Raw genomic sequence first — 18,358 nt, 5'->3', positions numbered from 1 at the left:
CTTGCAGTTTGGAGACCTAGATCCCAACAGTGCTGAGTTCTTTTTACAAGAAGAGAGACTCACCCAGATGAAAATTGAATATGAACAACAGTGCAGAGTGAGTGTTAGCAGAATTCCTTTTCTGTTGCCTTGAAGCATAATATTTAATTGAAGAACCATGCAAATTGTATTTAAAATGCACCCCAATTTAGAGGAACTATATTGAATGGAACTTAGAGTTACTTGGACTTAAGAGAAGGCAAGACTTTTATTATATTCAAAGAATATAATCACTGTCTTTCCTTCAAGAACCAGAATTTTGCTCCATATGGTTTATTGTTGTAGCCCTAATGCTATAATTTGTATTCATCTCTCATTTTATTCTGTGTCCTTTTTTTTCTCAGTTGTTACAGGACCAAGTGGATGAACTCCAGTCTGAACTGGAACAATATCGGGCTCAAGGCAAAGTGTTAAAACTTCCTTTCAAGAACTCTCTCTCTGAGGATCTTAATGTTACAAGTCAGAGTATAGATCCTGACCAAGGTAGCCTCAAGTCTAAAACTTTTGAAATATTACTTTGTTGAGACTTAAGTATATGATTCATATCATCTAAAATGTAAAAATTATTTGTCATCCTTATTTTACTAAATTATTTAGCTATGTCTGGGGATGAAGAGGGAGTTTTTAAGAGAGTTTACATATTCTTCTTTGAAGTCCTAATCACTGAAGAGATTATTTTAGGAACTATAACTGATCTAGGAATTTTTGAAATGAGCAGATTGAAAATAATATATTTTTTGTTTCAGTAGCTGACTGATACTATGCATAGCCCCTTGATTATTTAGACTTACTCAATTATATTTGGATTTCTCCAATATTCCAAGAGAATGCCTTGATATAAATGATATATTCACAACCCTCTGTCTTTTCTCTGTCTCTACTGTGCTGTCTCCTGATGGGGTTAAAGGTGAATGGAATATATTATATCAGGGATATAGGACAGTTTTATTGACAAGACTGGTTCTAGAAAAATTGAAGTGTGCAAAATTAGTTTTTTGTCATTTTTTTAGCTACATCAGAATCTTATACTTATTAATCCTTTTCCTTTCTTCCAGCATTGTTTTCCCTTTGACAAATCTTTGCTCAGTTGCATTTTCTTTGTTATATTCTTGCCTTTGGCAACTTAAGTTAGCTGTGTGGATTTTTCTCCCCCCTGGTAGAAAATAGTTTGATGAAATGACAGGTAGTCTAGGGAAAAGGAGGGTGGTTGTTTCAAACCATGAGAGATGCCAGCCTGTGAGGTTTTCCCCTATATATGACAGAGAAGAATTAAAGACCCCACCCTAATACTTCACCCTTTGTAGCCATTAATTCCCTCATTATCAAGGCCTAGTGTGGGGGGATAAGTGATCCATAGGCTTTTTTTTTTTAACAGACTAAGAAAGGTGTTCATGATCTACAAAAGTTTAACAACTCTTGATCTAGGTAATAATTAAAGTTAATTATTTGAATTTTTTTTGTTGATATGTTATCTCTCCTTTAATGGTAGTCAAATATGTGGATTAAATCATAGTGAATCTCAGGAATTATACATATATATTTATATACACACATACATTTGTATATATATGTGTTAATGTATATATTCCCAAACATTTAGGACTCTTTTTTAGTGGTTTTTTTTTTTTTTTTTTTTTGCAAGGCAGATGGGGTTAAGTGGCTTGCCCAAGGCCATACAGCTAGATAGTATCTGAGGCAGGATTTAAACTCAGGTACTCCTGACTCCAGGGCCGGTGCTCTATTCACTGAGCCACTTGGCCACCCCACATTTAGGACTCTTTATACACATTTTTTCTCCCCTAAACATGCTCTACCAAATGGCTAAGGCAATTTGGGAGGGTTGAAAGTTGTCTACAAGCAGGTGTTGCTATCAAAGTCTCTCAATACCAGTTCACTGCTCAAGAGAAGAAAAATTTAATGTGTTAACTTGAATTGAAGAGCTATTTCATTTAAATATTCACTTAGGGAATAGAAAGGAACTTCTTTGACCACAGTAAGTTCTGAATGCAATTATTTCCTTAACTCTGAAATATCATAGGTTGAGATACATTTCTTTTTTTTACTTTTTAGGGTTTTTTTTTGGTAAGGCAAATGGGGTTAAAGTGGCTTGCCCAAGGCCACACAGCTACGTAATTATTAAGTGTCTGAGACCGGATTTGAACCCAGGTACTCCTGACTCCAGGGCCGGTGCCCTATCCATTACGCCACCTAGCCGCCACTGATATATTTCTTTTTTAAAAAACTTTTATTTATTTTGAATTTTACAATTTTCCCCCTAATCTTACTCCCTCCCCGACCCCCAACAGAAGGCAATTTGCCAGTCTTTACATTGTTTCCATGGTATACATTGATCCAAATTGAATGTGATGAGAGAGAAATCATATCCTTAAGGAAGAAAAATAAAATATAAGAGATAGCAAGATCAGACAATAAGAGATCAGTTTTTTTTCCTAAATTAAAGTTAATAGTCCTCAGTCTTTGTTCAAACTCCACAGTTCTTTCTCTGGATACAGTTGGTATTCTCCATTGCAGACAGCCGCAAATTGTCCCTGATTATTGCATGGGTGGAATGAGTGAGTCCATCAAGGTTGATCATTTCTCCCATGTTGCTGTTAGGGTGTACAGTGTTTTTCTGGTTCTGCTCATGAGATATATTTCTTATGTTAAATGTCTTATACTTTATTGGGAGGAAACCATGTAAAAAAAAGACATCAAGATCTAGTATACCTGGTCTAATTTGCATTTTAGGATTTGGTTCTGAAAATTGTAATCCATTGAATATGAGCATAGAAGCAGAACTGATTATTGAACAACTGAAAGAAAAGCATCATAAGGACATGAAATGTTTAACACTGGAACTTACAGATAAAGTAAGTAGTTATCATTAAGTCTTTCTCTCTCTCTCTCTCTCTCTCTTTTCTTTTTTTTTTCTCTCTCTCACCCCATCATTAAATCTCAAAAGCATATTCATCTTTGAAAATAGTAAGCAGTTTTATTCTTAAGTCAATATTTATATCTTCGAACTTCAATAGATCTTTATCTAAGACTTTCTCTAAAACTTTTCATAAAATCTTCTGTGTCTGAGAAACATTTCCTCAAGTTGGATGACCCAATGTTTATTGGAGTCAGAAAACCTGAGTTCAAATACATCTGTAGATACTTAGAAATTCTGTAATGCTGGCCTGGCTAACTCACTTAAGCTTTGTCTTCCTAAGGTTCTTTAACTAAAAAGAGGAAAATAATTCTACCTACTTCATAGAGTTATTGTAAAGGTCAAATTAAATCACATTTGTAAAGATCAGTGCCAGTCATTTAAAAAATTATTTCCTTCCCCATCTTCAAAATCTTACACTTTTTTGTCCATTTTATTATTTTAATTTTTATTTACACAATTTAAAATGTAATTTATGTTAAGATAAACTAAAAGGGGGCAGCTAGGTGGCGCAGTGGATCGAGCACCGGCCCTGGAGTCAGGAGTACCTGAATTCAAATGTGACCTCAGACACTTAATAATTACCTAGCTGTGTGGCCTTGGGCAAGCCACTTAACCCCATTGCCTTACAAAAACCTAAATAAAATAAAATAAAGATAAACTAAAAGAGCAAGTTTTTTTAAGACAATAACTAAAACAGTAAAACATATTGAAGGAGAAACAGGACAAAGTTTAGTAAACAGTATTTTTAATAGTACTTTTAATGTTGTTGACATTTCTTACACATACACACAAACAGCTATACACCCAAATTTATATGATTTATATAAAATAATTTGCTCTATTTTAGAAGCAACATGAAAACTTAATTGAGTACACACTTATGCATTGATTTTGGTTATGTATTTTCAATTTTAGCAGGGCAATGCCTTGAAAAAACTTGGGCCAAATTCAGATAAATTAAGATGAATTGGGAAGAATAAGTAAAAATCTTATGAAAAGATTAAAAAAAAGATTCCTTACACAGAAGTTACCTCAGGGTCTACATACTAGATGGCATCCAATCTGTTACCATGGCACAGTAGGATCCATCTGGTAGCTGACTTTGGTGGATATTTTTCTTGAGATTCCTTTGTGAATCATAAAGCAAAACTTTGGGCTTTCTGGAGAAAAAGTCTTTAAGGAAACAACAATCATCATCATTTCATTCATGTATTTGGTTTTGGAATAAAATTATTTCTTGTGTTATCTTTGTTATAGATAATCCATTATGAAAAGCAGCTAGATGAAACCAAGGCCAACTATGAAAAAGAGCAAGAAAATGTGAAACAGAAGTATGAGAATGAGATGCATATCTTGGAAAAACAAATAAGTGCCCTTAAAAGTGAAATTGCAGAACTACAGAAACAGACAGTTGTTTTGAAGAATGAACAACAACAAATAGACTGTAGGTATATGAAGGAGAAAAATGAATTACAAGTAAAATTTAATGAAGAAAAGGCTCATCTCCAGGAGAAATTGAAGCTAGAACATGAGATGGCTCTCAAGAATAGACTACAGCAGGTAGAGGAAAACTTTAACAGAGAGAGGGAGGGTCTCATTCAAAATGGTACCTGGGCTGAAGAGAAAATTCAAGACTTGGTTAAAGCAAAGGAAGAAGAGAAATGTAAACTGGAAGAATTTTACCAGGAACAGTTAAAAAGTTTAATGGAAAAACATACCCTTGAGAAAGAAGAGCTACAAAGGAAACTACTAGAACAGCACCAAAACACACTGCAGGAGGAAAGGTAAGAAAGAAAAAATAAGTGGAATAAGTCAAATAATTCTATTTTTGTATTACACCAAAATGCCCAAACTCAGTTTAATAGTCTACTGAATATTTTCCATTTTCTAAAGACTAATCTTGGTATTGTGTGGACACAAACCTACTTTTATATTATAAAGACTGCTAATATAAGTGAAGATGGTGGGTTGTTTTTTTAATCAAGGCTTGGTGGTATATAATACCACTCACATTTCACAGCACCTTTAGCATGATATGAGATCAAAACTAGTACAATTTTTCAAAAATATCTTGATAATTGTTCTATAATTAGGTTTAATGTTAGTTAGTAATCTTCTACAAAGGAAGATATGTCAGTAGTTTGTTCTAACAGTTCTTCATTTTAACTTTCCACAATGTAATCTCATAATTATAAGGAGAAATGTTTCTGCATTGTTCATAGTGCTCTCATACTTAATAAGTAAAATTATAATATAATATTTGGATTCCAAGCTTGATATTAAATAGACCAATTAAACTAATTCTTGAACATTTGTGGATAATCTGATTAATATTCTGAAATACATTAAAGAATTATTCTCATTTAAGGTTGACAGATCATATATACTACCTAACCAAGAAGAGAGTCATGTTAATAGGCACTTTTATATTTAATGTTTAATATCACTTTAAATCTTAAATTCATATTTTAAATTCATCCTCCTGGCATGCTAATCAGAATTTTATTCTCATGAGAGGAAAGTAATTTTTCTATAAAGAGAATAGTTTAAATAAACTTTTATGAGGTGAATGTGCCTTTTTGAAAGATTTTTCTCTATTTAAACTTTTTACTTTCACATAAAAATTACTTAATTGTTTTTAGAAAGCTTACAGAGCCAAGTATTTTTTTTTAAGTTTTTTTGTAAGGCAATGGGTTTAAGTGGCTTGCCCAAGGCCACACACCTAGGTAATTATTAAGTGTCTGAGGTCAGATTTGAACTCAGGTACTCCTGACTCCAGGGCTGGTGCTCTATGCACTATGCCACCTAGCCACCCCAAAACCAATATTTTCTTTACAGAATCTCTCATATAAGGGTAAGGGTGGGGCTGGGGAAAATGTTTCTATTTTTTTTTTTCTGACTAGGCAGCAGTTTCAGTAATGCTGTCTGTTAACCACATTTAGGAATAAAATGGAAATTGAGTATAATAGAAGAAACTCTCAGATAGAAGCCCATTTTCTGAGTGAATGCCAAAAAGTCACAAGCAAATATGAAGACTCCTTAATAAACCTGAAAGATTCCTATCAGCAAGAGCTGAAGGACCTGATGGAACAGCAATTTGAGGAAAAATCCAAGTGGGAATTTGAAAAGGATGAACTCATCCAGGAGTATGCTGAAGCACAAGAACAACTTAAAGAGACATTAAAACATGAGAAAGCAAACTTTCTTATTCTGACAAGAGAGCAAGAGATACTAGAGAAAAAATATAAAGAACATTTAATCAGCTTAGTCGCTGAGAAACAACAGCTGCAAAATGACCTAGAGGAACTAAGGAATATGTCTGAAAGCCAACAAAATCAGTTGTCCAAGCAAATATTTGAACTCAAGAATAGTCATGATAAAGAATTTAAAGACAGAGAACATTTCATGTCTCAGATGGATGATACAGGAAGGCCAGATAGGCAGAAACCTTCAGAGCAAGAGATTAAGTGTGAGTATGAAAAGGAAGACATGGCTTCTCAATTTCTAACAGTGGAGGACTTCAACAAAGAAACTTGTGAGCAAGCAGACAGAGAGAAGGTTGAACTAAGCTTAGAAATCTCTAGACTTCAGAATGAGATAAAGGAATTGCAGCATGGAATGCTTACCAAACCTCAGAGTAGCTGCCAGGTAGCAGCAAGTGAAAATGTAGACCTGGCCAGTGAGATGTCACTGCTTCAGCAAGGTACACAACTTTTGGAAGAAAATGGTGATATTCTTATAAATCTGCAACGGGCTCATGAGAGGGCAGTGAAGGAAAATGTGAAAATGGCTGCTGAAATTATCAGGTTACATCAGAGACTACAAAAATTAGATCCAGAGTCAGTGACATTTGTATCTTTAGAGGAATCAAATGAGGATTTATTCAGAACTTCAGTGGAACAAATAGAAACACTTTCATCACAAAAAAGAATAAAACAAGTAGAAAGCATTATTACCCATAGTCTTTTTGAATCACCAGAAGACAGTGCTCAAGAAGTAGAAAAGATAGAAATAAGTTCTTTTCAAACACTGGAAACTAAAATGCAGGAGTCTTTGGGATCATTAGAAAGTTTTTCTGAGTTTGAGAATAATGAAGTAACAAGTACTGAAAGTTTGGACCTAATGAATAAGTTTCCTCATCTTCCAGATAGATTGAAAGTTTTGCACACAGAATGTGATCTAGTTTCTGAAAATAAACAGGATTTAATTTTTGATGTTTCTATTCCAAAAAAGAAAGTAAAGCTACTTGAGAGTAACCCTGAGGCTTATAGGATGTTGTATGAGGATGCCAATAGGGAAAATTACTGTCTTCAGGAAGAACTCAAAATGATAGAAGCACAATATGAAAATGAAATGGAAAATAACAGAAATCTCACTTCAGAAGTTTTCAGATTACAGACTAAGCTAAAGAAACTTGAGAAAGTAACTGAAGCATTCATCAGGATTAAACAGAGCTATGATCAAGTTAAAATTGAAAATGAAGACCTGAAGACACTAGTTTTAAAACTTGAGGAAAAGACTGAGAAACTCCAGGAAAGATCAGTGGAACAGTGTGAGTGTTTCTCATTAAGTGAAATTGGTTTAGACGATCAAGAACAAAAAGTTGAAAAAAAGATACTAGAACAAAATAAAAGACTGGATCAAGGGGGTAAAAATTTTGTAAATATGAAGTCTGTTTTAAAAGAATGTAATCAAGAAAACCTGGCCTGTAGGCAAGATGACACATGGCTCCTAGAAAAAACAAAAGTATCAGAGGATTTTTGGCTTCAGGAAAAGATGAACCCTGAAGAAAAGTCAACTGGACAGGTCCAGCTTAAAAAAATTGAGGAAAATGCTGTGTTCTCAGATCTTCAAGGGAAATATCACCATAATGACATAAGAATAGCAGAATTAGAATCGGAGAAAAACAAGTTACAAGAGCTTACCAGGCAATTAAGAGAAAAAGTAACCAATTTAGTTAAGCAAAAACATGCACCTTCTCATGGAGAAAAAGAGGAGGAACTGAAGTCAATGATGTATGACTTACAAAGCACTTGCAGTGAGATGCAGCACAAAGTTGAACTGCTGAGGTAATGTATGCCTATAAATTCTTTATGGAGCCTGGCTATAACTCCCTTAACTTCTGCTGCTTGTTGTGCTTAGGGAAACTAATCTGTTAAACCTTTGAGAAGCCAGAGTTAGCAATGCTGATTCCATTTAGTTCTGTATTAACAAGTAGAGTTACCTTTCTTAGAAGAAAATCTCTTGATTCCATTTCTTCTTTTGTATAACCAATTAATCTAATATGATATATAAAAAGTCACAAGTTTTATTTTTGCTATTTTAATTATCTATATTTGAATAGGCAAGAAATCATACTAAAACAATTCCCAAGTAACACACTGTGAACCATTCTATTTGACTTTTAGAATTTTTGCACAGGATGTTTAATGAAGCATGTTTTAGGATGTTTGTTTTTTTGCAAGGCAATGAGATTAAGTGACTTGCCCAGGGTCACACAGCTAGGTAATTATCGAGTGTCTGAGATCAGATTTGAACAGATCCTCCTGACTCCAGGGCCACTGCACCACCTAACTGCCTCATGAAGCATATTTTAGAATAACTTTTGTATATCATTAAGTTGTCACAAGTAAGACTTCTTAAGACTAAGCCAGGATGAATACATGCTTCTTGATTTTTAACTTTATGATCATTTTGGTTTCAGTCAATTTGGTTGATCTCTTTTAAAGTAAACATTAAGAAATATTACCTTTTATCAAAGAAATCTTAATCTTAGTTTGGGGAGGGAGGGACTATCAATATCTAGAAATAAATATTCCTATGTATTTATGAGAATAAATACAAATATAAAACTGAATGGAACCATTACACATTTAAATTATATGGAATAAAATTTTATAGTAAAATGTTTTCCTTAAAAGTGATTTTTTGGCAGTGTTGCCTTAAATGACTCACATCCCAGTCCTGAATGTAAAACTTCCTATTCCCTTCCCTTTCCATTATGTTACTAGATTTTCATATTCTTATCTCTCTCTCTCTCTCTCTCTCTCTCTCTCTCTCTCTCTCTCTCACACACACACACACACACACACACACACACACAACACACACACACACACAGACACACACCGCATTTGATTGCCATTTTTAGCCCTATGTTTCAAGTTTTCTCAGCTCACTTTTTCTTAATGTATTTTTCATGGATGCTATTGGTTCCTGCTAAAGTCAATATGTAAGTAAAAGGAATGCAGGTTTGTTTTTTCAAGACTTTAGGACATTTACTTTTTTGGAAATGTCTTTTTTTATCCCTTCGGTTTTTGCAAGGCAATGGGGTTAAGTGGCTTGCCCAAGGCCACATGGCTAGGTAATTATTAAATGTCTGAGACAGAATTTGAACCCGGTACTCCTGACTCCAAGGCCGGTGCTTTATCTACTATGCCACCTAGCCACCCCCGGAAATGTCTAAGAATGTTTTCTAAAAATGCCAGATGATTGCTTCTTTTTACTTCTATTTATGTGTCTGTTCTTTAGACAGGAGTCTGAAAAATTTCAAGAAGAAAATTCTATTTTAAGAAAGGAAAATAACACTTTAAATGAAGAAGATAGCATTTCTTACCTAAAATTAAGGGAATTAAAGGGATCTCAAGAAGAAATATGGTAAGAATTTAAGTATTTTTGTACACTCATTATACTTACCCAGACATTTAGGAGATTATTACAAGAACTAAAACTTATTGTGATTTTAAAAGTTCTAATTTACTTTCCAATGTAATTTTAGGAAAAAAATAGAGACTGTAAGAAAGGAAAAAAATGCTATACAGAAGATGGTTGAAAACTTTAAAAAGCAGGTAAATGGATTTTGAATATTCTTCTATTTCAATTTTTCTTGACTTAGAAAACTTCTCTTTCTGTTAGAAATGACCATATTTAAATAGCCCCATACTATTTTTGTTTAGATTTATATGTAACTCTTGTCAGTGTCACAGTCTAATAAGGGCTCTAAGATAGGTGTCCTATATTGCCTTCTGTTCTCTTCAGTCTATAAAAGATCTTCAGACCCTGAATAATTAATGAATATTTAAGGATGGTGAAAACTTGACACTGGGGATCTCACATTTATAAAAGAAAGTATCTTGTTACTTCAAGTTGATAACTTTGTCTAAAAGCAGATAATTAGAGAAGAGCCCGATAAACAAAGACTGTAAAATCAATTATATACCATTACTCAGAATCAAGATTTAATAAAAATGAATATACAGGAAACCCCTAACCTCATATTCTCACAATGCCTAACTGTAATAGAAAAGTCTTTCAAGAAATATAGAGGATTGGGGTGAGCAGCAGAAAGTTCCATGGTATTACAGCTATTCTTTAGGAGAAATGGACAAAGTAGCTTCAAACAACTCAATTTCCATTTTCACTAGGTTTCAGAATTAAAAGTCAAAAATCAGCAACTGGATTTGGAAAATGCAGAACTTAGCCAAAAGAAGATTCAAAATGAAGCAGACCTTCAGTATCTTCACCAACATTTAGCACAAATCCTAGGTCAGAAAGAAAAAGAGATAGGAAACTGTACATTGGAAGAATGGGGAAAAGAAAGTTCAAAACTGAATGAGGAGCTAGATCATTGTAAAATAAAGGTATGATATGGGGTAACTATAAGTTTTTTACAACATTTTTTAAAGTTTATAATAATAATTCAATACATTTATTGTGTGACTTTAACTTTCTTCTACAAGAACATGAGAATCTCTGTTCCATATAACATTTCTGAAAGGCATATACTATATTAAAAACTGTAGTAATAGCATTTAATCTGTATTTATCACCTTTTTTGAATTTTACTTCTACTTTTTTCCTTTTCTTTTTTTTATTATTTGAATTTTACAATTCTCTCCCCATCTTACTTCCCTCCTCTTGCCCCAACAGAAAGCAATCTGTCAGTCTTTACTTTGTTTCCATGTTGTACATTGATCCAAATTGAATGTGATGAGGGAGAAATCATATCCTTAAGGAAGAGACAAAAAGTCTAAGAGATAACAAGATCAGACAATAAGATATCTGCTTTTTCTAAATTAAAGGGAATAGTCCATCTAGATACAGATGACACTCTACTTTGCAGACAGCCCAAAATTGTTCCCGATTGTTACACTGATGGAATGAGCAAGTCCTTCAGGGTTGATTGTCAGCAGCCCCATGTTGCTGTTAGGGTATACAGTGTTTTTCTGGTTCTGCTCATCTCACTCAGTATCAGTTCATGCAAATCCCTCCAGGTTTCCCTGAAATCCCATCCCTCCTGGTTTCTAATAGAACAATAGTGTTCCATGACATACATATACCACAGTTTGCTAAGCCACTCCCCAATTGAAGGACATTTACTGGATTTCCAATTCTTTGCCACCACAAACAGGGCTGCTATAAATATTTTTGTACAAGTAATGTTTTTGCCCTTTTCCCTCATCTCTTCAGGGTATAGACCCAGTAGTGGCATTGCTGGGTCAAAGGGCATACATATTTTTGTTGCCCTTTGGGCATAGTTCCAAATAGCTCTCCAGAAGGGTTGGATGAGTTCACAGCTCCACCAACAGTGTAATAGTGTCCCAGATTTCCCATAACTCTTCCAACAATGATCATTATCCTTTCTGGACATATTGGCCAGTCTGAGAGGTGTAAGGTGGTACCTCAGAAAAGCATTAGTTTGCATTTCTCTAATAATTAATGATTTAGAGCAATTTTTCATATGACTATGGATTGCTTTAATCTCCTCATCTGTAAATTACCTTTGCATATCCTTTGACCATTTGCCAATTGGGGAATGGCTTTTTGTTTTAAAAATATGACTCAGTTCTCTATATATTTTAGAAATGAGTCTTTTGTCAGAATCATTAGTTGTAAAGATTATTTCACAATTTACTACATTTCTTTTGATCTTGGTTACAGTGGTTTTATCTGCAATATAATCGAAATCATCTAGTTGGTTTTTGGTGATGTTCTCCAACTCTTCCTTAGTCATAAACTGCTCCCCTTTCCATAGATCTGACAAGTAAACTAGTCCTTGATCTTCTAATTTGCTTGTAGTATTGTTTTTATGTCTAAATCCTGTAGCCATTTGGATCTTATCTTGGTAAAGGGTGTGAGGTGTTGGTCTACTCTAAGTTTCTTCCATACTAACTTCCAATTTTCTCAGCAATTTTTATCAAAAAGAGAGTTTTTATCCCAATAGCTGGACTCTTTGGGTTTATCAAACAGCAGATTACTATAATCGTCTCCTACTTTTGCACCTAGTCTATTCCACTGGTCTACCACTCTATTTTTTTAGCCAGTACCAAACAGTTTTGATGACTGATGCTTTATAATATAATTTTAGATCAGGTAGGGCTAAGGCCCCTACTTTAGCACTTTTTTTCATTAAGTTCCTGGAAATTCTTGACTTTTTATTTCTCCATATGAATTTACTTACAATTTTTTCTAACTCATTAAAGTACTTTTTTTGGAATTTTGATTGGTAGGGCACTAAACATGTAGTTTAGTTTTGGTAGAATTGTCATCTTCATTATATTAGGTCTACCTATCCATGAGCAGTTGATATTTGCCCAGTTATTTAAATCTGATTTAATTTGTGTGAGAAGTGTTTTATAATTGTTTTCAAAAAGATTCTGAGTCTGTCTTGGCAAATAGGCTCCCAAATATTTTATATTGTCTTAGGTTACTTTGAATGGGATTTCTCTTTCTAGCTCTTCCTGCTGTATCTTGCTAGACATATATAGAAAAGTTGAGGATTTATGAGGGTTTATTTTATAACCTGAAACTTTGCTAAAATTGCTAACTGTTTCCAGTAGTCTTTTGGATGATTTCTTGGGATTCTCTAGGTATACCATCATGTAATCTGCAAAGAGTGAGAGTTTTGTTTCTTCCTTCCCAATTCTAATTCCTTCAATTTCTTTTTCTTCTCTAATTGCTGAAGCTAACATTTCTAATACGATATTGAATAATAGTGGTGATAATGGGCACCCTTGTTTCACCCTTGATCTTATGTGGAATGCCTTTAGCTTCTCCCCATTGAATATAATGCTTGTTGATGGTTTCAAATAGATACTGCTAACTATTCTAAGGAACAGTCCATTTATTCCTACATTCTCTAGTGTTTTTAGTAGGAATAGATGTTGTATTTTTGTCAAAAGCTTTTTCAGCATCTATTGATATGATGATGTAATTTCTGATATGTTTGTTGTTGATATAATTGAGTATAGTAACAGTTTTCCTAATATTGAACCAACCCTGCATTGCTGGGATAAATCCTACTTGATCATAATGTATCATCCTAGTGATAACTTGTTGTAATTGTTTTGCTAAGTTTTTATTTAAGATTTTTGACATCTATATTCATCAAGGAGATAGGTCTATAATTTTCTTTCTCTGTTTTAACTCTTCCTGGTTCAGGTAACAGCACCATATTGGTTTCATAGAAAGAGTTAGGCAGAGTTCCATCTTTCCCTATTTTTCCAAAGAGTTCATATAGAATTGGAACCAATTGTTCCTTAAATGTTTGGTAGTTGGGACGGGTAGGTGGCGTAGTGGATAAAGCACTGGCCTTGGAGTCAGGAGTACCTGGGTTCAAATCTGGTCTCAGACACTTAATAATTACCTAGCTGTGTGGTCTTGGGCAAGCCACTTAACCCTGTTCACCTTGCAAAAACCTAAAAAAAAGAGTTTAAAAATGTTAGGTATAATTCTCTTGTGAATCCAACAGGCCCTGGAGATAGGGAGATCAATGATGGCTTGTTGAATTTCTTTTTCTGAGACAGGGTTGTTTAGTTATTTAATCTCCTCTTCATTTCACCTGGGCAACTTATATTTTTGTAAATAGTAATCCATTTCACTTAGATTGTCAAATTTATTGGCATAGAGTTCGGCAAAATAATTCCAAATTATTACTTCCATTTCCTCCTCATTGATGGTGAGTTAACCTTTTTCATTTATGATAGAAGCAATTTGGTTTTTTCCTATCTTTTTTTTAATCAAATTGAGCAGAGGTTTATCAATTTTATTGTTTTTTTCATAATACCAACTTTTGGTTTTCTTTATTAATTCAATAGGTTTTTGCTTTCAATTTTATCAATTTCTCCTTTAATTTTTAGAATTTCTAATTTGGTATTTAATTGGGGATTTTTAATTTGTTCTTTCTCTTAGTTTTTTAGTTGCATGTTTAGTTCATTGGTTTCCTCTTTCTCCAATTTATTCATCTAAGCATTTAAAGTTATAATATATCCCCTGAGAGCCGCTTTGAATGAATCCCACAGGTTTTCTTATGTGGTTTCATTATTGTCATTATCTAGGATAAAATGGCTAATTCTTTCTATAATTTGTTTTGTGGTCCACTCATTCTTTAAAATGAGGTTATTCAGTTTCCAATTGGTTCTGGGTCTGTATTTCCTGGGACCAATATTGCATATGACTTTTATTGCATTGTGATCTGAGAAAGATGTATTCACTGTTTCTGTCTTTCTGCAGTTGATCATTAGATTTTTATGTCCTAGTACGTGGTCAGTTTTTGTATAATTTCCATGTACTGCAGAGAAAAAGGTATATTCCTTTCTATCCCCATTCGATTTCCTCCATAAGTCTACCATATCTGGTTTTTCTAACAATCTATTTACCTCCTTAATGGCTTTCTTGTTTATTTTATGATTCGAATTACCTAGATCTGAGAGCTGGAGGTTGAGTTCTCCCACTAGTAGAGTTTTGCTGTCTATGTCTTCCTGTAGTTCTTTCAGCTTCTCCTCTAAGAATTTGGATGCTATCCCACTAGGTGCATACTTATTCAGTACTGAAATAACTCTATTGTCTATGGTACCTTATAGGAGGATAGTTTCCTTCTTTTTACCTCTTTTAATGCTATCTATTTTTGCTGCTGCTTTGTCTGAGATAAGGATTGCTACCCCTGATTTTTTTACTTAAGCTGAAGCAAATATATTTTATTCCAACCTTTTACCTTTACTCTATATGTATCTCTCTTCTTCAAATGAGTTTCTTGTAAGCAGCATATTGTAGGATTCTGGTTTTTAATCCACTATCCACTCTGCTATTCACTTACGTTTTAAGGGAGAGTTCATCCCATTCACATTCAAAGTTATGATTACTAATTTTTTATTGCCCTCCATGCTATCTTCCCTCTGTTTGTATTTTCCCCTTTCCCCCCTTTATCCATATTCCCCAGTATTTTGTTTCTGAATCCTTCAGTGTGTTTGTCCTCCCATATCACCCCTCCCCTTTCTTTCCCCTTTCCTTTTTTTCCCTTTTCCCCTTCCCTTCCTTTTGTTAGTTCCCTTTTTTCCCCCATTTCCCCCTCCCTTTCCCCTTTTAATACTTGAAAGGTTAGATTTTTTTTAAGTTAACTAAGTATGTATAAGATGACTTTAAGCCAAGTCTGATGAGAAGAAGATTCAGGTTTTTCTCATCTCCTCCCTTCTTCCCTTCTTTTACCATAGGTATTTTGTACCTCTTAGTGTAATGAGGTTTACCCCCATTCAATTCCCTCCTCCTGTCTCCTTCCTATCCCCCTTTTTAAGGAGGTAGTGTTTTTTAGATCATTCTGAGTCAGAAAATTCTGAGTATCTGTCACTTCTGGCTAAGTACGTTCTATCTAATAGAGTTAAAATTCTTGAGAGTTATTAGAGTGTTTTTCCCAAGTGGGGCTAAAGCCAGTTACATCCCATTGGATAGCAGTCTCATGGATAGGTCATGAATGTCCATCACTTCTGGCTAGGTATATTCTCTCTGTGAGAGTTACAATTCTCAAGATTTATGAGAATCTTTTCCCCCATGCTGGGATATAGCCAGTTTCAACTTATTGCATAGCAGTTTTTTTCTTTTACCGCCCCCCCCCTTTTATTTTTTTTACCTTTTCATGTGTTTCTTTAACCTCCTGTTTGATGTCCAAATTTTCTATTTAGCTCTGGTCTTTTCATCAGAAATTTTTGGAATTCTTCCCTTTCGTTAAATGTCCATCTTTTTCCCTTGAAGAGAAGGCTCAGCTTTGCAGGAAAGTAGATTCTTGGCTGCATTCCAAGCTCCCGTGCTCTTCTAAATATCTCGTTCCAGGCCCTTCGATCCCTTAAAGTTGATGCAGCCAGGTCCTGCATGATCCTTACTGTGGCTCCTTGATATTTAAATTGTTTCTTTCTAGCTGCTTGTGGGATTTTCTTTTTCATCTGGTAGTTCTGGAATTTGGCCACAACATTCCTTGGTGTTTTCATTTTAGGATCTTTTTCTGGAGGGGATCTATGTATTCTTTCAATAACTACTTTGTCCTCTGGTTCCATGATATCAGGGCAGTTTTCCATTACTAGATCCTATAATATCAAGTCCAGGCTTTTTTCTCTTCATTGTTTTCAGGAAGTCCAATAATTCTCAGGTTGCCCCTCCTCAACCTGTTCTCGAGGTGTCAGTGGTTTTGCTGATGAGGTATTTTACATTTTCTTCTATTTTTTTTCCTATTTTTTTGATTTTGTTTAACTGACTCTTGCTGTCTCATGGAGTCATTAGTTTCTGCAGACTGCATTCTTTTTTTTGGGAGGAGTTTTCTTCATTAACCTTTTGCAACTCCTTTTCCAATTGGTCAATTCTACTTTTGAAAGAGCTTTCCATTTGACCAATTTAGGTTTTGAGAGAATTGTTTTCTTTTTGCATTTGCCCAATTGAGGACCTGAAAGATTTAATCTCATTTTGTATTTGTCCAATTGTATTTTCTAAGGATTTGTTTTCTTGATGCAAGGTATTAATTGTCTCTCCCAAATTTTCCAGTTGATTTTTAAACTCCTTCCTTATTTCTTCAAGGAAGACTTTCTGTGCTGAAGACTAGATTGTATTTTCCTCAGAGGTTCTATGTCTCTCTGAGTTAGGGTCTTTTCCTTCCAGGAAATTTTCTATGGATCCAGCTTTCCATTGACCCTTTTTCATTTTACTAAGACCTTGAGTTGGGGAGGGGCTGGTTCACAGGGGCTTGGGATCAGTAGAGGTTTTCCTCACTGTGTGCAATTTCTCTGGCTGGCCAGTAGGACGTTCTGGTTGCTTTCTCTGGAGTGTCTGTGACCTTGATTGAGGCCTTCTCCCTCAGCTTGAAGGGAGGGGTTGGAGCTATTGAATCCTTTTGCCTTCAATCAATGGTGGGCTTTACCCTGGGGTGAGATCATTTCTCTCCCTATTGTCAGCTGAGCTGGTTCTTCTGCTCACACACCTGTGCTTGAGGCAGAAGTAGTCTTGTATTGTTTGTTCTGGGAAGAGGCCTCAGCCATAATGGAGGTGTGGACTCAGAGTTAATCAGACCAGAGGAGCCCAGGGATGATGTCCGCAGCTGTCCTGCACCCGAACTCTCCCCCATCTCTGTTGGCAAGCTCCAGAATGTCAGCGCCAACACCAGTGCCTCTGCTCCCTAGTTGACTCAAGCCCCTGCCTTCTAGCCCCACTGCTGATGCAGCAGGTCCAGCTCTTGGGCCCTCAGACTTCCAAGCTCCAATTCAGCCACTAATCTGGCTGATACAGGGCTGATCGGCCCTCTGCACCTAGATTCACTCGCCCGAATTCGTGCAATGCTGCTGCAGGAGACAAATCCTGAGGTAGCTGTTCTTTCTCCTGGCTTTTCTTTCTGGGTTTTGTGGGTCGGATTTCTGTTAAGAGGTTTATTTCATATGATAGATGTGGAAAGATCAGGAGACTTTAGAACTGTGCCTGTCTTTTCTCCGCCATGTTGGCCAGAAGTCTCCTTCCACTTTTTTTTTTTTTGCAAGGCAAATGGGGTTAAGTGGCTTGCCCAAGGCCACACAGCTAGGTAATTATTCAGTGTCTGAGATCAGATCTGAACCCAGGTACTCCTGACTCTAGGGCCGGTGCTTTATCCACTATGCCACCTAGCTGCCCCTATCCTTCTACGTTTTTAGAAAGATTTTTTATTTCTTTTGAATTTTACATTTTTTCCCCTAATCTTGCCTCTTTCCCCCCTACCCCCCCACAGAAGGCAGTCTGTTAATCTTTACATTGTTTCCATGGTATGCATTGATCTAAGTTGAATGTACTGAACTGTAAGTTTTTTAGTTACAGTCTCTAGTTTGTTCTATGCATGAAGAGATTTTCAATGGTTTTATATAAAATAAAAGGAATACTATTGAAAAATGATTCAAGAAGTTGAATGTGGTATAATGTTTGAGAAGACCATAAGAACTAAAGCTGGAATCAATCAATTAGCATTATTACATATAACAAATATATTTTTATAACTGAGCACTTTTTATGTACTAGGTGCTTTGACAAGTCCCAGGGATACAGATATTAAAATGAGATTCTGCATTAAGGAGCTTGCATTTTAATAGCAATATTCAACTTGTTCAC

The 18,358-nt window shown here is 35.0% G+C and overlaps 2 protein-coding genes across 2 annotated transcripts in view; both read left to right on the top strand.

Annotated features, from left to right (window-relative positions):
* LOC141522510 (ninein-like) overlaps window positions 1-4,762 on the top strand; it is a 102,542-nt gene extending 97,780 nt beyond the window's left edge. Inside the window, exons 15-18 of the mRNA XM_074236003.1 lie at window positions 8-97; window positions 384-522; window positions 2,788-2,909; window positions 4,232-4,762. Of these exons, the coding sequence (XP_074092104.1) occupies window positions 8-97; window positions 384-522; window positions 2,788-2,909; window positions 4,232-4,762 (882 nt within the window). The remainder of the gene's footprint in view (window positions 1-7; window positions 98-383; window positions 523-2,787; window positions 2,910-4,231) is intronic.
* The window catches only part of NIN (ninein), a 422,635-nt gene that overhangs the window by 346,988 nt on the left and 57,289 nt on the right, over window positions 1-18,358 (top strand).

Source organism: Macrotis lagotis, chromosome 4 (genome assembly GCF_037893015.1).
Source record: "Macrotis lagotis isolate mMagLag1 chromosome 4, bilby.v1.9.chrom.fasta, whole genome shotgun sequence".
Classification (NCBI taxonomy): domain Eukaryota; kingdom Metazoa; phylum Chordata; class Mammalia; order Peramelemorphia; family Peramelidae; genus Macrotis; species Macrotis lagotis.
This window is presented reverse-complemented; position numbering and strand designations above follow the sequence as displayed.